The 22,043-nt window shown below is 42.7% G+C and overlaps 1 protein-coding gene across 3 annotated transcripts; it reads right to left on the bottom strand.

Moving 5' to 3' along the window:
• Positions 1-1,066: 1,066 nt before the first annotated feature.
• On the bottom strand, positions 1,067-16,875 carry paplna (papilin a, proteoglycan-like sulfated glycoprotein). 3 transcript variants are annotated; one of them, XM_068338722.1, is made up of 27 exons: positions 16,662-16,875; positions 14,115-14,177; positions 13,804-13,907; positions 11,573-11,633; positions 11,320-11,422; positions 11,094-11,224; positions 10,295-10,418; positions 10,106-10,186; positions 9,834-10,006; positions 9,226-9,349; positions 9,018-9,144; positions 7,477-7,681; positions 7,209-7,385; positions 6,974-7,124; positions 6,135-6,330; positions 5,864-5,948; positions 5,502-5,625; positions 4,929-5,388; positions 3,799-3,957; positions 3,484-3,611; positions 3,105-3,159; positions 2,863-3,009; positions 2,611-2,738; positions 2,331-2,439; positions 1,870-2,045; positions 1,545-1,710; positions 1,067-1,450 (listed from the first exon to the last, which is right to left on the bottom strand). In XM_068338722.1, the coding sequence occupies exons 2-26, from the start codon at positions 14,163-14,165 to the stop codon at positions 1,553-1,555; spliced, it is 3,537 nt and encodes a 1,178-aa protein (XP_068194823.1). In that variant the 5' UTR covers positions 14,166-14,177; positions 16,662-16,875; the 3' UTR covers positions 1,067-1,450; positions 1,545-1,552. The 3 variants fall into 3 exon arrangements, with proteins under 3 accessions (XP_068194823.1, XP_068194824.1, XP_068194822.1); XM_068338723.1 differs by having other exon boundaries at positions 1,067-1,704; XM_068338721.1 differs by having other exon boundaries at positions 1,067-1,710; positions 16,662-16,874.
• Between the last annotated feature and the right edge of the window lie 5,168 nt (positions 16,876-22,043).

Genomic DNA, 22,043 nt, shown 5'->3' with positions numbered 1-22,043 from the left:
CCGCATAGGAGCAGAGACCGGCAGCAGAGGAGAGGATGTGGTCTGCAGAGCTGTGTGTGCTGAGAAATAACGAAGATGCAACCTCCAGCTCGCACCTGCATCTCTGCAGCGAACGGCTTCATGCAGAACACGTCTGAGTGAACAGCTGTCAACCGAACAATAAACTGTTTGTTCTGCATCTCACAAAAATCATGAGGATCATGCAGTTGTTGTCATCATTTATATTATTTCTGAAATAAAATTGCAAATCTACTTAAAATAACACTCATAAAACACTGAGAGTGAAATTGGTCCTTATGCAAAACGACCAACTTCAGAATATATCATTAGAACATAGTTATTGTTCTTTAATGTGTTTCTTTTTGCTGCTAGTATTTTTAGGAGTTCAAGTTTACTGACTTGTCTTCTCTATAAAATACAATACATTCTAACAAGAATGTAATGAATTTTTGTTTTAAAATATATAGAAAGTAAAATATTAAATATGCTTAAATTTTCACCAAATTTGCTGCTAAAACGTAACAGAGAAGTAATTACAGTGAAGCAGCTTTTCGAAAACCTTTATATTTGACTTAAATGTGTTGACGTCAAACTGCGAAAACCGCACTGCGAAAAAACACTTTTGAATTTCTCAATTTTGTTTGTTTGGGCTCCTCAGAGTCACATAAACAGGAAACACCTGTCATCTAGAGAATAACTTCTCTCCTGTAAACCCAGCCACTGTTTTTTTTAAAATACCTGTTGAAGAAAAGATTAAAGTAAATTTCACTCTGCAATTTCAGGAATAAAGTGAATTCAGGTACTAAAAACTTAAATCAAAAATAATAATAAACATCTTCCCCTGAGCGTGTATGATGATCAGCTTCTATTTCAGTGTTCAGGATCAGAATTGATTGAGTGTAGAGGCCAGGTTCTGTTGGACCAAAATCCTTTAGTGTTTTATTATGGGTTTATTCATTCATTCATTTCTAGTTTGAAACATTTAACTCTCATGTACTTAAAATGAGATCATGAGCGCCCCTTGTGGTGAAAACTGGAACATCAGCCAAAAACCAAGACCTTTTACCAAAATATTGTTTTTATTATCAAAAAATGTACAACGCAAGGACAAACCTTTTAGAAAAGTAAAAACACAGTTCAAAAATAGCCGTACAGCAGAGATGGAAGGATTTACATGTTAAATCCTTTTAATGACAACCGATTCTCTAGAAAACAGAGAACATATTCAGCAGATCCAACGAGTAAATAACTTATTTAAAGATGGAGCACGGATTGAAAGTTACAATTTCACTTCATGATATTCAGTAGATTTGATGTGGTTTTGTGAATCCTTTCACTTTGACGCTACCGTTTAATGTTGTCTTATTCAGTGCTTCACACGTACAATCTGCCACCTCCTGATCCACAGCCATCAGCCCCGTTTCCAGTCATGAATTGTTGGTTTTAGCAGCTGCATAAGTTCAATAATGGAGAATTTTCAAAATGGCATCTTCAAAAGCGGTTGCCCTCTCCTCCCCCCACCCGTTCCTGAGTCTCCGTCCGACCTGCTGCTTCAGCCCAGCCGAGCGAGGCCGCTGCTCTGAGAATGCCTGGTGCAGCTGGCGCAGCAGAAGCTGGTGAAGTACTGGTGCGAGCACAGTCGGGCGTACACTACCAGCTCACAGTTGGCAAGATCAGGCTGGTCCACGCATTCAAGGGGCAAATCTGCTCCTGGAGGAGAGTTCAAGTGGCTCTTAGAAACAGTTTGCCTGCCCCACACAAATGGGAGTTCTGTTCTAGTCCCATCTGGTTGATCTTGTTGATAAATTACTCCTTACATGTGAGATTTTGGCTGCCTCAACGCAAACATAAATGACCTGTTCCTCTCACCGTGCTGTGTGTCTTTGGTGACTCTGACTTCGGCCGTGGCGCTGACGGAGTAGATGCCGGTGTAAGCGTTACAGGTGTACGTGCCTTCGTCCAACAGCTTCACGTTATTCAGGATCAGGCTGCCATCAGAGGACACCAGGATGCTGCGACCATCCGGACGCACCGGGACACCATTTCTATCGTTGAAAAGAAAAGTGTCTTTTTACTTTATGCTAAATTTTTGTAATGTAAAATTTGTGTCTGTTTGTTCTTAGTATTTCTTTGATTTCTAAGTGGAATTCTGAGTTACGAACATTTCAATTTTAATGAAAGGAAAATATGCTTTTATGAGTATCTAATAAATAAAAACAATGAGGAAAAGTCTTATTTTATAATGTATATGTCACTTTAACACTTTAAATGTGTGGTTTGTGGGTTTGGTATGATGGGATTCCTGATTCGGTGATGCTAGAATTGCCGACCTGGACCAGCCGATGCTGACGTTGTCTCCTGAAACCACACAGGGGAGCAGAGCCGTGCTGCCTTCAGACACCTGGACGTTATTGGGAGCTGTGGTGATCCTCAGGTCGGCTGGACAAAATATTTAAAACCAAAAAAACTTCACAGTGACTATTTTTTTCAACTAAAACAGGCTCAGACATTCACACAGTTACTCGGGACAGCCAGTCAGAGGAGCTGTGGTGACGCTGCCCCGATTTGCTGCCCTCTGCTGGTGACTCTGTGAACTACAATAACGCTCACTCTGCACTCGGAGCTGCAGCTGCCTCTGCTCCAGCTGCTGCTGGGTGGAGGCTGTACAGGTGTAAACACCTGAATCCTCCGACGTCAGAGAGGTGATGACCAATGTTCCATCTGAACGATGAGTGTACCTACAACACAGCAGCAGCACCATTTTTACTTCAACAATCTCCTTTTCATTCTACAAACTCGATCAGATTCCTTTCTAGTACAAATATTATTTTTTTTCTTCCAGCATTGAGCTGTAGCGTTCACCTGGAGTCAGTGGGGATCTGTCCGTCTTTAGTCCACTGAATGTGGACAGACTGGAGCGCTGAGGGAGGGGCGATCTTACACGGAAGCCTGGCAGTTTGTCCAGATCGAATTTCCAGCAAAGATGAACCCGAGCGCTCGATGGTGAACCTGGGAGAAATGACAGCAACAGAAAGATGACTTCTGTGATGCACAAACGTTTATCCTACATCAGAAATGACGACGTCACGTCGGCTTGTTCTCACCGAGGGAAAGGACCGTCACCGGGCAGGGAGGTGGGGGGCAGCTTTGGAGATCCCTCTGTGAGACACAGCCGTGAGGATCATTGGATAACTTTTTTTTTTTTATCAGAGCGTTCAGCAAACCAATTTTCAATTGATTCATACTTCACAAAAGCAAATTTGTATGATTACAATTATATTTAGTTTAGTTTATTATTTTCCTACCATTAATTGCTTTTGAATGTGAATTTCACGTGAATTTGATTATTTTGTCATTTGTTTTTTGTGAATAAACGTGCTTTTAAAAATGAAAAAAAAAAAAAAAAAAGTACATTAACTTTTATCCTGCTAAAAGTTAGCAGTTAGCTGACTTAAACTATGAGATTAGGAGATCTGCTGCTACCTGTGACGGACAGGTAGATGTAGCGGTGGTCTCGCTGCTGTTCCCGCATCGCTAGGCATAAGAACCAACCAGAGTCCAGCTTGGTGAGAGGACCCACCAACAGGGAACCATTGGGCTGCTGGTGGTGCCTGAAGAAAAAGATCACATCCACAGAAATGAACATGAAGGGTGTGAGACATCACTTCCTCCCTTTACACTTTCAAAACCTTCTTGAAAATGGACTCCTGATCTTTACACTAACAGGTCAGGTCCTACTCCTTTCCTGCTGCTGACAGCCTTCCATATTAAATAATTGAAGAAGGTGTTCCTCCTAACCTGCCAGTAGAAAGCGGGATGCCGTCTCTCCTCCACTCCACGGTGACTGTGGAGGACGGTGGAGGACTCACTCTGCAGGGCAGCACAACCGTCTGGCCGACCAAAGCTTCCACCGTTGACGGGTCGCTTTTATCGATGTTCACTTCTCCCAGAGTCAAACTGAGGACGCAGGAGGCGATGGGAGGACGGAGGGAAGTAACGGAGTGAGAAAAAAAAAAAACAGTTGGAAAGACACAGGAATTGAAAATGGAAGGGAGATGAAGACGTCACTTTACGCCGAGCGGTGTTTGATTAACCGTCACCAAAGCAAGACTAGAGATCGCCCACAACCTGGATTCAGAGGTTTAAGCAAACATGACAAGACGAACCAAACAAAACAACGTGAACCCCAAAGGAAGCTGAACCCTGTGCAAACATCCACAAAGACGTCAGGTGAGGAAAGACAGGAGTTTAGTGACAACACACACACACACACACACAACCGGAGGTGAAGCTTCACAGCAGAACCTTTATTAGTTCCATCTAGTGACATCAAGGTGACAACACAAACATGGTGATGACAAAAACAGTGTGACAGGAGGCAACAAATAAGCACAAGAGGTGTAAGACGGTGAAAAGTCCCAGAAGCACAAAACAGAGGCGTCCAATCAGGTTCTTGTACACAGTTTTAAATGGAAGCTGCTGCTACGTAGAAAGAGTGTGTTGCTGGAAGTGCGGTGGCGTGGCGGTGATACACGTCACAAAGCAAAGGTTTGGATGACATCGGCATCGCGACAACAACAAGAGTCGACTGATTTTACACAGAATGTTGCATGAAATAAAGCAAAATGCACAAAATATTCCGCTGAAGTTCAAAAGCAGTGATTATTATTTAAAATAAAACCCAACAGGGGGCTGTTTAACACCCTGCATCGGTTAAAACTTTCAAGTTTGCTTCAGTACTACACTCAAAGTACATTTCCACAAATCGAGCAACAACTGGATTTTTGTGGTGGTGTGCGGGGGGGGGGTGATTTTGTGGTAACTTCGTTCTGATTTCACTCAGTCCCGGCCCACCAGGGTTTCGTCAGTGGCGGTGGAAGGTGGGGGGCGAGCTTGTCATCGCTCTCGCTGGACCCCCGGGGTCTTACCTCGCTGCTGGACCAGCATGTTGCGCGGCGGTCGCTGGGGGAGGCTGGCGGTAACGGAGGTGAAGTCTACCCCTGTGAGCGTGTGTGGCAGCAGCCACGCCCCTGTAGGTGGTAGCGACCCTCCCCGTTTGGCGCGATCCGCCACGCGTCGCCCCCCCAGAGGTGGCTCCCCCAGACCTGGATCCTCCTCTGGGTCTGGGGGAGGTCCTTCCAGCGGTAGGGTCTCTCTCAGCAGTGGGTTCCGGAGCTGGATCGACCTCCGCCGGGCCCCGGTGGCTCAAGGAGGGGGCCTGGCACGCCCTCTGACACTCCTCCAGGGTCATGAAGTTGTTGCTGTTGCCATGGCAACTTCCATACCAGAACTGCTTACACCTGGAGGTGAGGACGTCGTAGTGGTAGCGAGATCTCCAGGTGTCGCAGGAGCCGGCAGCGCGAGGCAGGGAGCAGAAGGAGCGTTCGACTGCAGAGACGCACACGGATTCTCTAACTATTAGCAATTTTTTTTTTCAATCATCTTCATTGATCATTACAGATTAATATCTATTTGAACATGATTTAAACTGATCGTCTTACTGTGGTTGGGCGGGTTGGGGCAGCCCTCCCCGTTGGGTCCTGCTGCGGGGGTGGTTCGGTCGTAGCAGCACCCGTAGGTGGTGGTACGACACTGAACTGCGTTCTCAGCGGGAAGAGAATCGACCTGAGGGAACACGATGTCACGGATCAGACCACAGAAATGGGTCGGGGCGTATTTGTTCTCATAAAACTCCCTTTATAGCTGCTGTTGATGGTTTTTCTTTGTCAGCGACGTTTACGAGTTTCTTTTCCTGAACTTCTATTCTAGTAACTGTTTTCTAAGCTGTTGCTTTAGACAGACAGTATTATGAGATTTTTGGACTAAATCGCCCACACTGAGAATTCCATGCGTCTTTGCTTACAGCGGATACAGGAGCTCCGTGCTCCGTGCAGCCCTCCCTGTTCGGGCCTTGAGCTGCCGTCATTCCATCTTGGCAGCAGCCGTAACTGAAAAACAGAACAGGAAGGGACAAACAATAAAACACTTTGTACCCAAAGCTTGAGCCAAAAACGAGTGTCTGTGTACTTAGTGGTCAGTTTGAGGGTGGTAACCATCTCTGGATGGAGTGTTTGCACGGATAAAAGCTAACCCCAACCTCATCCGGAGGCTAATGACATGTTGGAGCGGGGTACCTGCTCTGAGTGCAGGACGGCTGCACAGGATTAGGACCTTGGATCATTGGGCAGCCCAGACCCTGAGGGCCCCCAGCTGAAGTACGTCCGTCTGGGCAGCAACCATAATAGGACTGGCTGCAGTGGAGGGCGGGGGCCGAGCCGTGGGGGTCGTGGACTGTGTTGGTCTGGGACGCGTCTATCTCGGGCCTGTGGGCTGAGATGAAACCGAAGGGGAGAATTTAGTCTTTATGGGAAGTTAAAGCACAATAACACACAAAAACACATAATTACACAAATGAACAAACAAAAAAATCTGTTTGTTTTTTTGGAAATACAGAGCAGGGAACAGTTGAGATGACATGTGATCGGTATAAACAGAACATAAACTTATGATCCCGACTGGTCTGGGATGCAGAATACCAGAACATACCAGAAACGTCCCCGCCGGGACTCGCACACTTCAGTGGTTTGAAAATATTTTAATCCATTCTGTGGAAAACACGTCAATCAGGCCTGGATAATTAGTGCTGGGACAAGGTCTGTGTGGGGGGATGGAGGGGGGTGGGGCTGACGGGCACGAAGTGACACGACTTACGTCAGCGGATGGGAGGGGGGAGTCGGGGGAACAGCGGGGAAACAATGATTACGGTGGGATCGCACCTATTGTTAGGATCTCACAGCCTGTTTCCTGAAATATCAAGCGGTTATCAAACTATCAAACTTCACACAGCTACTAGCGAGCACCACAGCAGGCTGGTATAAAACCTACGCTAGTAGGAGATGTTGAAAATAGTTTCATTCCAATCTTATTCTGATAAAAAAATCATCCATCATTCATTCATCTGAACTACGCTCACGCTGCGATCTGTGACAGGGCTGAGTGTTGCAGCGCTCCATCGTGGAGGGTCTGGGGTGGGTGTTACAATAATCCACGGGGTACAGGTTTCTCTCTGGGTCCGAGCAGATCACCTGTCGATCCCGGGAGCCGGAGCCACAGCTCCGAGAACACTGGGAAAAGGAGAGAGCGCAATTATATCAAAACTATTTTCGACCAAAAAGCGAGAAAACCGAAGCGTTGCTGTGTTCTCTCACCTGCCCCCACTCCCCGACCTGCCAGCCGATCTGTCTCGGGCAGGCCGCCATCCGACAGGGTTGGACTGCAGATGGGCGGAGCAGAGTGCTACAGGACGTTTCCTCCAGCCTCATTCCTCCTGAGCCGATACAGGTGACCTCTCTGGTCTGCTCGCCTGAGCCGCAGGTCACCGAGCACTGCAAACACAGCAGCAGAGGCTCGTCTTTCTCTTCTGCTCTTCTTCCTCCAGGTTGAATCCGTCTGAAGTGAATCTGTCGGTTCACTCACCGCGCTCCATCTGCTCGCCCGATACTCCGCACACCGGTGCATGTTGCAGGTCTGCAGAGACGGCGGAGCGGCGGCAGAGGCGGCACAAACGGCATCCTCCACCACACGGGGGCCTGAGGCATCGTGGGAAACGCAGTCCACTCTGCGCACCTGAGAACCCCCGCCGCAGGAAACCGAGCAGGTATTCCACTCACCGGTTCTCCAGCTGGGGAACGGAGCGTGAAGGCGTGGGGACAGGAAGTAGAAGTCAGGAATTGTGCTCTACCTATTATGGGATGTTACATAGGTATAAAAAGTATTAAATATTAAATGTGTGATTTGATATATGAAAACCAGATGTAACACAAATCCATTTATAATACAGATATTTTGATTCCAGGTGTAAATGGAGTGGGAAAGTCCATCTGCTGAGAGACACAAAGTTTTTGTCACTTCCTGGTTGATTTAGATAGACACTGATTACTGGAAGCAGATTTTTAAATATAAACAAATTAAACAATTGGCCCGTGAACGTTTTATCTGCTCCAGCTTCAGCGCACACGTCTCTGGCGCTATATCTCTTTCAATTGCGGGATAATGAGGGCGCGGCTGGCGTCACTCGAGCTTCATAAACATCTCAAGTTTCTGAGCAGCAGCAGCATCAAAGAAAAGAAGCAGGAAATACCAGAGAGTCAACGACCGAAGCCCCGGCTCTTTACTACGACACCGCCGCTGCTGTGTCCCATTGAGATGAACACAATCCCCAACGCCCGCTGCAGGACGACCTTTAACCCATGAACACCTCACAACACACCAGCTACGCTACTAATAGACAAAGACAGGAAGACTAACAGGTTGCTACAGCCGCTGCGCAGCAGCCCAGCTCAGGCATCAGATCAGGGGCCACAGGTTGTGGCAGGGGGGGGGGGTCTTTGATGGAAAATCTGGCATCAAATCACAGCGAGGTCTCCCCGGAGAAAGGGTGTTGTCCGAGACGAACGAGGATCGTTAAAAGGTTGAAATGAGATCTCTGAGCTGGACTGTTGCGGCGCACCTTCGTTCTCACCCTACGTGTGGGAACTGTGGGATTGACGCTAAACACAGATGCTAACAGATGCTAGAGTGAAACGCATCTGAGCGTGGACGGTTTGTGACGAAACATTTGAATTAATTCATCTGCAGCTAAAATTGTTTCCCTGGAATGATTGTGAAGGATGTGATGTGCGATGAGGAAATCAGGAACCAGAAAAAGAGGTGATCTAATTCCCCCCGCGCCCCCCCCATGTTTCCAGCTTCCTACAAAGTGACTACAGCCCCAGATCCTGGGTTACCTGAGTACACAGGCTCTGGCTCTTTCTGAGGATCTCCACAACTGTGGTGGATACAGGTAGGCCATCCTTCCAGACAGTCACAACAACCAACAACAGTCAAAAACGCTGAAAGTGAGTTCATATTTTCTCCACTGTTTGACCAAAGTACTGCTGAACTCAGATTGACGTTTATTCCAACCCGTTCTGACAAACTGTAACTTCATTATATTTTACCAATGAAATGTGATTTACCTGCGGATCTCTGGGCACGGATGGGGGTTGCATGTCCGATTGGTTTGTGGCCTCGGCAGAGACGCACAGAGATAGTCAGGGTAGGACTCATTATCGATGGTGCAGAACGCCAGACGAGACTGGTAGCCTTACGGAGGGAGAGGAAAACATGTTTTATTTTCCTGAAGGAAGGATTTCTCTACATTTGTAATTTTTCTAAGAGTCTGACCTAATCCACATTCCTTGCTGCAGGAAGACCAGGATCCAAAGCTCCAGAAGTAGCCCTCTCTGGAGCGTCCCACTGGAAGATAATATTCATATTCCACTCCTTGGTTTGGTTCCTGGCTGATGAGCTGAGAGGACAAGATAAACATAAAGATGGAAAACTGTTTACAAAGGCTAAGTGGATTCACTGAACGTGATCCCAGTCTGTCTGAGACTTCCGCTCCAGATTCCTGGTCCTTTGGTTTTAATGATGACCCAGAATTCACTGAAAAACTCCATCAACAGGACTCAGTTCAGGATTAGGCAGGAGGAAATAGATGGACACACAACAATATATGGTAATATTTATGAAATCCCTTGACTTTCACGACCCAATGACCCTTAGTCTAGTGCCACCTGCAGGACAGACTTAATATGGCACTGCTCATTTAATCAAGACCATGAAAGTTTTGATTCACACAGTATCAGAGTTTACTGATACCAAAGGCAGAATATAGTCGGCAAAAGTGCTTCTATTCAAGCAGTAGGAGTTATTATAGCTGTTTCAGAAGGAGGTTTGTGGTCACATGAAGAACATAAAGGTATGATCCCTATATATAAGATCAATCTCACCTCAACAACAAGCGGCTCGGTGGTGGGGCCGCGGCCGATGATGGTTTCAGGGATGTTGTCACCCTCAGCTCCTCGCTGGTAGTACAGCATTGTTCCAGCAATGGGTGTTGCTCTGGAAAACTCAATTACCCAGTGGCCATTGAGGTAGTATTCACCACGCAGGTTCTTAATAGCTGATTGAACACAGTTGAGATGTAGAGATTACATTAAAAAAAAAAAAGCAGTGAGTGGTCCTAATTATTTTTTGGTTCTCTTAAGAGTCCAACGCTCACCCAGGTAGTTGCGTGAAGCCACTGTCTCCCTGATGCTGATGGTAGTGGCTCCAACGGGGATGATGAACATCTGGTTGTAGCCTGAGATGAACGTTAGACATCTTTAATGTCATCGTTCCCATATTTTAGTGATTTAGAGGGAATTTGGCTCAGGTTGTGTGTTGTTGGGTTGAAAAATGTGCGGCTTACCAGTCGGCAGGTTGCGTAAAGAGAAGCTGTTCTTGACCTGGGTGCAGGACTGTCCGTTACCCCCACACTGCAGGCATGGGTCTTCCTGCTGTGGAGACTCCAACATGTTGTCACAACCCAGACGCTGCACAGGGAAAAAGAAGAGAAATATTCAGAGAGTAAAAAAAGTTGGTGGCAGTTTTTTGGGTTTTTTTAGCTTTAACAAGGTGTAAAAGACAGGAAGTGATAAAGACGTGATGACGGAGGTTAAACAGAGAAGGTGTTTCAGGAAGAGAAGAAGAAATGTTTGACATCATAACAGGATGAATCAAAGTAATCCTTTGACCGTGTCCACTCTCATTAATGAGGTGAGGCTGTGTGTGGTTTCATTAACTGGTAGACTAACCCTGTCATCCTCTATTACCTCAGCGGCCGCCGGCAGGGCAGAGGGCAGATCCCAGTACCGTTAATACCAGTCATGTTAAAAAGAACTACTGATTGAACACAATTACAAACATAAAGAATAATGTATATAATAGAATAGAATAATGACATAAAAGGTGCAAAAATCCTGAATCCTGTGCAATAAACTTCCTTCAATGGTAAAGTATGCTGGGTAAAATGTGCTCCTCTAAACATAAAGATCACATTTAGAACTACTGTTTAGATGTAATGTGCATTTGTGACATTTTTACATCTGAATATACCTAACTAGTGCATAAAAAACATTTTCTTCAAAATATTTTTTATCAACAAACAAATGCAGAAGATGTCAGTTTTGATCAGAGAAATGACCAAAAAGTGCATAAATAAATCTTACCTTGCAAACGCCACCCACGCAAATGTCCCTCCTTCCAGGGTGGCAGGGTGTCCCATCAGCCACGGCGGTCCGGTGACGGTAGAAAAAGTTCTCTCCTCTTGGCATGCAATTCAGCTCACAGGGGTTCTCCGCTATCGGAATGTATATGAGGATAAGAGCTGGGATAAGAGATAGTTCTTTTCCACACTGGATGCCCTCTAGCTGGATTTTTGCTTTGTTTTTTTACCTCCGTAATACGGGAGCCACTTGTAGAGCTTCCCCTGGAAGTCAGTCCCATCAAACTGGGAGCACTGCTCCTCTCGGAAATCCTTGGATCCTTCAGGACAGTCCTGCACGGAAATACGAGAGACAGTCAAGAAGCCAAATGACTACAGGTTAAAAACAAAGCATACATGCATATCATCCCACATATGTGATAATCAATTTTACAGAGCGTTTTATTGGAGAATCATCATAGAAGCTGTCAGATGTTTGTTCACCTGGATGTTGCAGGAGCGGTAAGACTTCTCCGATCCGACGCAGTTGTGTCCTCCATCTGTCCTGTTTAAAAATGAGAGATCGGTTTGAAATGTGAATGGTACTTTGCAGAGCACACACCTCCACTAAGGTTGAACAAACACACATCTGCTCAATTTTCCGGATCAATGGCCCACCTCCCCATGAACTGATCCAGATCAGGACCAACATGGAAATCCATCAAGGACTATTCAAAACCACAATGGTGGAGGTTTTTATTATACAGTAATAAACTATTAGATTGGTATTTATTATCATTTTTCTCTTTTTCCAGTATTCCATATATAAAACGACAATAGTATATCTGTGTCTATTTTTCCCAATGCAATAAAGAAGTAAAGACCAGCTACAGTCAACAGGATATTTAAAAATTACGATTAGAATACTGATTTATGGGGCAAGTGTTCTCATGTTGAGAAGTTTTTGTGGCAGGCAAACTAGTCCCTGTCACACAAGCATGTGTTTTTATCGGTTATGGTTTGAAAACCTCCTTTTATGATGTCATTTAAACTGTGTTGAGACACAGAAACAACTCAAACACAATTCAGTCTGTTAGCAAGTGGAGAAATAACAGGCTTCATTAAATGACATCAAGACGTTCATCTTTAATCTGTGCCTTTAGAAAAGAAGCCGAAGCCTTGACATCATCGTCGTTGACCTTAAAACTCAAACGTAAGCGCACACACACGTCGGTGAGCAGATTGTTCCAGCCTTTATACGTCCTGGCTGTCTGATAAGTCATGATTAAATCACTTCCTCGGAAAAGAAACTGCCCTCCAGCGTTAAAAATAAGATGCGTCTGTCAGAGCAGCAAAACCGATGCCAAAACATGTCCAAACACTCAGCGACAAAATCTGGCTTTCACCGTTTACCTGGGAGGGTAAAATAAACATTACGGGCATCAAGACGAACAATGAGTGACAGGTGAAAAGGGTGTTTACTGAAAATAACTGATCACTCAGGATAAAAATGATTACAGGCTATGAATTGCTCAAATGTGAATTGTATGAACTATTTGGATGGAAGTCAAGAAATATGCGATTGAAATGACTGATGAACAGAATTCCTGTAAAGCGCAAAACCAGTCGACAGCTGTCTAATGACAGCGTTTGAAGGCGTGATCCGGGAAAAGCTGGCAGACAAGATGCAACAATCCATCCTTCATTCAGCCGACGAGGAAACAGAACGGCTCACTGTACCAACATGTCGGTGACGGGCATTGTGTAGCAAGAATCATCACAGAAGCGTGTCAAACATCAGCAACCCCTGTTTGTGCAAACTTTTAAAGTGACAGATTTTCCAACAGTTTTGACCGAACTCAAACACAACAAATGTCAAACAAGGTGAGGCAGGAAAGTGTACGGACATGTTTGTGGAGGACTTCATCTCCCTGGTAGGCCAGCTTTGTACTTCTCCTCCATCACCACTGAGATCAGCTTTAAAACATGTTTTAGTTTTTGAATATTAAACCAGCATTCTTGATGTTTAAGTCTTTACATCAAACCAAACTCCTGTAACCCCATTACACAAGCACACATTGAGAAGCTAAAGAGATTCATTCATTTACAAACAGATTTATTTATACGATGCAAATTTTATTAATAGTGTACAGTAATTTTCTGTATTACTTTAAGACACTATTGCTATTTTGATTTGTTTTTTGACAATGGAAAAAAAAAGATTTCTTTCGTAATGTTGAAGAAAGTGAAAAAGTCATCAAGATCAAGATCCGTCCCTAGACGAAAGATAGAGTAAGATATGATATCTAGATGATATTAATAATAATCTGGAATTCTTATAGGGAGTCACATTTTTGTTCACCATTCCTAAACTACTAATGATGAAGATGTTACATTTTTTAAACACACTCCTGCCTTAAGGTATACTCTCTTCTTCCAGGAAGAGGAATTTCCTCTACCTATCTTCATCTAATCCTCGACAGCAGCAAAGAGGCAACACCCAGAAAAAAGTAGAGTATTAATGTGAAAGGGTTTCTCCCTGCAGTCTGTGCTGAGGGGAAAACAAGCCCACGCCTTTGCGACTTCAAGGCATTCTTTCAAAATCAGGATACTCCGTGTCTGTGAAGCTCACAGCTTTATTCATACGAGGGGAAAGGAAACACTGTGTTCACACACGTGTAAATAGGCACAAGCATGTTCATGTAGGTGTATTAAGTATTCATAGGGAAGCATACCTGTGGGTAATACAGCGTCTGGTGCTCACGGTCACGCCGCTGCCGCAGCTGCGACTGCATTCTCCATACGGACCCCAGGATTCCCAGTGATCCACACTGGGCAGCTGGACATAAGAGAGTGGTTCACATCAAATGATAACCCCAGCCTCACAACAGAAAACTGTTTCGAATGACAAGACTGAACTTTTCAAAGTCATATGAATGAAATGAGAAATTAGTTCAGCAACCGATGGACGTCTCAGGTTGCGACGCGACATTTAGCATGCAGCTTTAACTGTTTTCTGTGTTTATGTTTTCCTCAGGGAGTTTACCGTGAGCGCCGGAGCCAAGAGCAGCTGGACGATTACCACGGCCAGCAGCATCTTCCTTTTTCCCTAGAAGGGAAAAAACCCCACGACAGACAGAATTAGTCATTACGGCAGTTTGTTGAGCAACTTTTCTGGAAACAAGTCAGAGTAAGGAGAAATGATACCGAACGTTAACGTTTGCAAGACATTTCTGAGCGAAATCTTGTTCCGTGATGCAAATACAGAGAACAGACTGAGTTCACACAGCTAATGATGCAACATCTTGTTCAGTGGTTTGGTTTGCAGCCATCGATCACAGCAGATAACAGATAACAGCTGGATCTGGGATGTTTAGAAGGATATCATTAGGCTCTGGTTATTCTGAAGGCCACACAGATTTTCGCATGTTTATATAAGTTTCAGCAGAGTCATCAGCCACCACCACCAGTGTCTGGATTTCATTCTATGCTGATGTCGCTAAATGATTTTGTGATTGTCCTCCAATCATATAATCTACCTGAAGACTCTTAAGACTCATTTAATCTGCTCTATTAAATAATTAACTGTTGTTTCTTCCTTCCTTGTGGAAATATGTCTACCTGATGGTTATCGGTGACAATTAACAGAGAAAGGGAGATACTTCAAAGTAGCTAATTTTAATAAAACATTGAAAATGTACAAAATTCTTTTACTGAATGTTGTGACTGTGTTCAGTTTACACCTCTTTATTAAAAGTATGTAGTTCTCAAGGTAACACTCCAGTGAAAGTGATTAGCAGAAAAAAAATCAAATCCTGTCATTTAGTCACACCCTTAACTCAAAATGTGACAATGACGCAAATATGTATTTTCTGTTCTAATGACATGTTGAAATATATCTTTTTTTAGCCTTGCCTGTATGATTAAAAGCTTTTCCTGAGATCTCCATTAACAGAAGCCTTATCATTTCCCTCTGCTAACTCAACATTTTTAAATGAGCTGAAAACATCCTGTGTTATGTGCAGAGAAGATGTTTATTTGGTTTATTTACGGGGCAAAAAGACAGAGAGGGGGTTGGACCTGTTGAAACACCTCTGCCCCAACAGATAGGAAAGTTAACCACGGCCTTGAATGCACCACGCTGAACAGTGGAGAAGTCAAAGGGATGATGTCAGAGAGTTGAAAGACATACAGTCAGCATGTCTGATCTGAAATACAAACAGTCACTACACCAAACGCCCAGAATTGAGCAACTTTCTTGGGTGGCGTTAGTCCGGGAGTGTTCACCTCTGTCTAGGCTGGCAGCAGTCATTTACTGTTAATTACTGTAGAGATGAAGCAAGTAATTCCCAACGGTAATGCTGTTTCTATCAATCAAAACAACATTACACGTTTCTAGAATCCAGGGGGATTGACATTGCTTGTTTTGTCCAAGAAATGGTTGGAATCCAAATATACTCGTTTATATAATAAAGGAAAGTAATACTTTAATGCTAAGCACTGGATCTCATTGATAAGTTATAACAAATTCCTGAACCGTTGATACCTAAGTGTATAAGCGATAATTGTTTCTTCTTTTTTACAGATGATAATCAGTGTTTAGCCATGAAAGAGTACAGAATGAATGATTTTAAAGGAACTGTTCACCCAAAAACAAAAATTAAGTCATCATCCACCCAACCTTGTGTCAATGTTAAGTTGTGTAATGTAATGGTGTAAGTACAGTAATGTCTTTTCAAATCAGTTTAGAACTGTAGGACTTTTCATTTTATGACTCATCATTTTCTTGAGTTATTTAAGAGAATGTTTAAAGGTTACTTGTTTATGAAGCTCCATGATTGTTTGTAGACCTGGACACACAGGAGATGGGTGAACTGTTCCTTTAAGGAAACCGCTCCTCAGCAACATCCAAACACAACGTTAAACATTAAATACTTAAAGAATATGTTGAAAGGAAGTTGTGCTAGACAATAAAACCAATCAACTTCACATTTCAGAGACTGGAAACAGAAAATAATTTGCATGATGAATGATTAGAATTAATAATCCGGTGAATCAATGATTAATTTGACCGGTTATCCTTTCGGTAAGGTTGATTAGAATCAAACACCTATTGTTGAAAATGGTTTGTGAGACATTCCAATATCCCTCATTTTTTATATATGAGCTAATGAAGTGTTTAATCTTTGGCTACACATTAATTCATCACTTTTAATCCACAAAGACAAATAGTGTCTTATGTTCTTTGCCCTGAGTGAGCAAAAATAGGATGAGGAAGGAAATTTCTACGTCTGAAAATCAATGAGTGTGACTTTTAGGCTATATATTGTGGTTTATTATGACTTTATTAATATATCTGAACCCTTTATCCTCATTATATTCAAAACATAATCACTTACATTGAGCACAAACATCGACAACAGGTTAGTTATTACTCATTTTTTTTAAAAATCTTTCTTTTTAACGCTTCTTTAAAACTCCTTTTGTCCAAAACATCCAATGCGCAAATCAGGTAAGAAATAAATCAGAACAGAGAATCTGACATCAGAATAAACGTCCGTGACGTTTAGGGAGCGATCCTTCCACTACTCACCGGACCTTCTGCTTCCAGAAGCCCTTTGCTGGAGCCTTAAACCTGCGAACGGTCCTTGCGGGGCGCAGCGGGACTGACAGCTGGATTCTCTCCGGAGCTTCGGCTTGGAGATGCGTGTGGAAGGCGCTGCGGTGTCCTGGATACGATGAGGGCTCACAGGCTGTCCGTCTCCCCCCTCTCTCTCCCCCGTCCGACAGGAAACCTCCTCCGCAGCGTCATGTGCGCCTCATTTAACCAGCAGCTCATCCAGCCCATCCGCACCCCCTTCCTAGAGAGACGGGGATCGTTTTACGCGCAGTGTGTAATTTAAATCTGTAAAAATAACAGTTAATCAGCGCGTTTGTTCTAATTCTGCTATAAGCCCATGTGGGGTGTGTGTAAATCTTTATTTCCCACTTTGCTGGAGCCGTATTATTATATTCTCCCACTTTATATGCAGGGAGATCATCCGAAGTGAATATTCTGACAGGCAGGATTGTAATTTGTATGAAAATACTTACTAAATGTGACCTTACGATCTCTAAGACTTAGCTTATAAATTTATTTAGGTTTTGTTAACTCAAAAACACGAGAAACTGAATGCGTTGTTCTTTATTGTCAAAAACTTTTGCCTACACTACCCACAATGCAACCTGACGTAACGGAGTTAGTGCTATGCTAGTAGCAACTTTAGCTGCTTAGCTATAACGCGGATGGGGTTATGTATGATAGCACAGGAACAAGTTAGCTCAAGATTAATTGTCATTATAAATCATTGTGATTAATAATGTAATTGTTCATTTGTAGCAGAATTTAATTTACAATTACTGAATTCAAAACGTTATCCCAAATAATTACAGACAGCACAAATAAATCAGGTGTTTGCGGAGTAATTGTCACAGACTCATTAGCTTACCTTTTCCGCTCCAACCGGTGCTGACTCCAGTGACGTCATTTGAGGCATGTTTCTCCAATTAGAATAACTTCTATTTTTTTTTTCAGGTTCTCACTGTTATATTTTTGTTCATGTGTTAGTAAAGAACATTTTCCATATCTATTTCCATGTGAAATTTTCCAGTCATTGTATGAATGCAAAGAAAGACAACAAAATCAGTCATATTTTTGTTTTTTTTCTCGATGTTTCTTTTTACTAGTGATAAATTAAATCTGGTAGCAGAAACTAACCACTGTTGAAAAAATTGCGGAATAACTATATGATTTATTTAGATGTTAATTACTGGTGGTATTTTAAATAATTATTTTGATTTGTGATGTTATTGTGGAGTTCTGTGAAACCTAAATAAGCTATTATAAAACACCGCTAACATAAATTTGAATAGACTCGTTTGGGTTTTGGGGGATAAGTACATATGACCACATGTTAAAATTTGAGACAGACTTTTTAAACATACATTCTCTTCAAAATTGTGTTTGGAATAAATCTTCACCAAGATAGAAAACGTCACAAAGATAAAACCAAGATGAGTATGTGACTGTACTCTTAAAGAGGGCATGCAGTCACCAGATTCCAAAACGAACACTCCCATTATTTATTATGGGTTTTCAGTGGATCTAAACATTTAGTCTGAATAAAAGAATCTGAGAACATGTCTGAAAAGCAAAATTGCATCAAAATAGCATGGACAGGAGCATGTTTTGGTTTTTAAAGAGGAAGCTTCCGCAGCCACCACCAGAGCTGTGTTTAAGCATCTGCCAATCTGATTCCCAAAACCATCTCACCCTTCCCTTCCTCCCTTCTGTGGTTCCAAACATCCCAAACCCAAAAAACTACTGGAGAGAAACTTATGTAATTGTGGGCTTGTGTAAAAAAATATCTCACTAGCAATGTGTATTTGTCTTCTGTACTGTTTTCATGTTTCATGATTTATTTTGGCTTCGAGTCATTCAGACTGGGTGTGAAATAGCTCCAGAGATGTTTTTCCATTACGTTAAAAAAAAAAATTCATCGGCACCAAAGTTATGTCAACCAGAAACCAACTGTTTGTTTATCTTGTTGTACTGATGGATAATTCTCCATGTTTAGGTCAGTCTGGAAGGATTTAGTGTAACTGATTGTTTTAAAAAGGATGAATCTTATGTGCAATCATAGGTTTGAACATAGAATGCATGCTCGGCATACTTACCCTTATCTAAGTGAAACATAAGTAGAATAATAGGGTAAATTCAATGGACCATCAAACAGAACTTGAGGAACATCTCAAAGTCGCATCTTAAATATCTCAAAAGAATGGCCAACTTTGATTTAAGGCTCCCAAAAAAACCAGGTATGCCAATTTTAAAGCCTTTGACAAGCTTATGCACCATAAACCGAGTGGTTTTCATCAAATGTATAGTCTCTAACACAAAATATTGAGTATTTTATTACATATGATATTTTCATTTAATATGCAACACATTAAGAAGAAGACCGTGTTTAGAACTGTTGTCAAAGAATGTAAACCCACATATGTTTTAAAAGGCAAATGTGGGTTTTTTTGTGAGATTCAACAAAAACATTTACTACCAGATTTAGGTGAATTAGAAACCCATCAAAGAGCAGCTTTTGTCCTTTTAATTTTACTCCTCATTAAAATGTTCATTTAGGCAATGGTTAGCTCTAACTTAGCATTAAGAGTGGAAAACCAATTACAAATTTTCCCCCTGAACATATAATTTTCTTTTTTTTTTTATACAAATGTTTTATTGATAGATATCCTCATTAACTAGCTCAGAAATGTGAGTCAAGCGATGCTGTTTTTTGTTTTTGTTTTTTCCTGCTCAGCTCAGAGAAACTCACTTTTGACATATTAGACATCTTGTATATAATTATTCTTTATTAAAGTTAAATCTGCAAATATTTGATCCAGTGAGCACATGTAGTACGACCGCTGAGGTTGAATTAAAAACCCATCAAACTTGACTTTCTGTGTAATCTTGCGTTGGCTGAACATGAGGGATATTTTATTGAGATACATGGATAACATATATATATATTAAGACGTGTTTGCCTCAGTTTCTGTGTCCTTGGAGCCGGTTTGGAGGGAGGCACCCTCTCACAAAGTTGACGGGCAGGAAAGGATGGATAATCAGGTACTTTTTACAACTTTACTCTACAGAGATTTAACATAGGTGACCACCCACATCTTTTGGTCACTGAACATCTAAAAATAATGTTGAGTAGCTATCATCAAATAAAATCTTTACAGGGCAGTGCAGCCTCGCTGCCCGGCATGCTTTAATTATAGAAACCTAATACCTCATGTACAATGTTGGGAAAAACACTTTCACCAGATTCCACATTTTCCACTTCCACTGTTTTGATTCTGGGTCATTAAGTCTAGCCATGGCTTTAAAAGGAGGCTTAAGCCACAGGATTTAAGTTAACATTTAAATTACTGAGCTTTGCATCCATCCCTTTAGGATCTAAAACATATATGTTGGAGGAAAAAAACACACAATGTTCACTGTGCCCAGTTTAGCCTTCCTGCCCACCCAGTACTTAAAGATCTTCCATTTTCCATCCTGGTTCCGTCTGTTTTCAACACTGCAGGTCGAATCCACCTGAAGTCGTTCTTCCAACCTTCTCGTGGGCTTTCACAGCTGCCGACTGAGCTTCTGCGCTTGTCTTTCCTTCGCATCGAAGGCATATTTTGTGTCTTGCAGTTGTTCAATAATCTCCTTAGCCTCCTTCATCTCCATAGTGAGCTGGTTGTACTTCTCCACCAGCTCCTGGTTCTCTCTCCGGAGCTCCACCACCAGCCGGTTCAGCTCCTCGCTCTGGTTCCCACACCGCAGCTTCAGCAGCTCCATCTCTGACAGAGTCTCTTCCATCTGCTTCACCAAGCTCTCCAGCTTTTCTTTTGACATCTCCGAAATGTTTTTAATTTACCTTGACGGTAGATTGAGTTTCGTCTTCTTCCACCTGTGGTGAGCGTCTGTACTTGTTTCCGGGTTGGAGTGATTATTGAAGTCTAACAGATATCCCTCTCTGCACGTTAATCCCCTTAGCAGAGCTATCCTGGGAAACCTCTGACACACTAGTGCGACAAGCAGCCATAACGTGACCCGCTTACGGCCCGTCCATGCAGATTACATCAGTTCATTCTAGTGTCACTGCTTGTCATGGTACAAGGTTAAAGGCCTGCAAAATCATGATGTCACATCTGCAAGGAGACAACAAGAAGCAGAATGATTATTAGGGAATGATGGGTTAGAGCACTTGTGTCAAACTCAAGGCCCAATGGCCAAATGTGGCCCGCCACATCCTTTTATGTGGCCTTCCAGAGCATAAAAGATCAGAGTGTCTAACAATAAGCAGGTCAAAAGCGTGCTTTGATCAAAAACTACATTTCCCACAATGCAGTAATTAAACCCATTTTAACTTTGACAAAAAAAGTTTTGAACAATGGATGTCCTAACGTGTGTTTGATGTTATTTTTCTTTATTCACTTGGATAGTTTGATTCTGAATTTATGTTAGAGCAATAGGCAAACAGTTTTTTCTCTGCAACTATAATGTTTGTAACTTGAATAAGTAATAGATTCACAGTCATTTAACATTAAGGAGTAGTTACATTTAATTTACGTTACATTTATAAGTTACATCTGGCCGTTTTGAGGACAGCCACGATGCTGATGTGGCCCTCGGTGAAAAAGAGTTTGACACTCCTGGGTTAAGGAGTCATAATGTTTGAGGAAGGTTTGTTTCTGCAGGAGGAGAGCAAACAGCTTTAAGTGCTTGTTGTAACCTAATCTGAATGGAACAGGTGTCTGGAGTAGATGAAGCCTCATGCAATTAACTCACATGCCAGACTGAGTCCTCACAGAAGGCTGTTAGCTAGGTCACAGTATGAGGAAAACATTCTGGCAAACCGCCAATGGCCCCGGCAGCAGGGCCAAACGGTCCCCATGGTGACAGCTTATGCATCCAACGCTCCAGGCAGAGTGCCAGCAGCGCCCGTCAGCCGGTTGGCATGGTGTATGACGGAGCCGGGATGCCAGGGCATCAGCACGTCGAGGAAATTCCACAATATTCCCACCATCTGCAGAAGCGCTGCTTATCAATCCCAGAAGGGTTCAGTCTCTGAACAAGTCGGTGCAGAGAGACAACAGTGTTATGTGAATGTGTGTAAGTCAGACAGCTCCAGTTGTTCTGCACCCTGAGCCCATGAGAAGGCAAACCAAAACAGATCAGACAGGAAACCTCAGATATTTGTAGAAAACATAGAATCAGCCTGTATAACACTTCAAAAAATAAAAACAAGTGATTTAGGCCTCCAGTTACAACTACAGTATTTATGTGAAACTAAACATTGTCATCTTTCATTATATAAAAGATGAAAAGAACACGCTCATGGTTTTCTTTCCTATTATATTGCCATTTTTGTATTTTTCTTTATTTCAT

Source organism: Antennarius striatus, chromosome 17 (assembly GCF_040054535.1).
Source record: "Antennarius striatus isolate MH-2024 chromosome 17, ASM4005453v1, whole genome shotgun sequence".
NCBI classification, from domain to species: domain Eukaryota; kingdom Metazoa; phylum Chordata; class Actinopteri; order Lophiiformes; family Antennariidae; genus Antennarius; species Antennarius striatus.
Note: the sequence above shows the minus strand (reverse complement) of the source record. Positions and strands in the feature narration are given on the sequence as shown.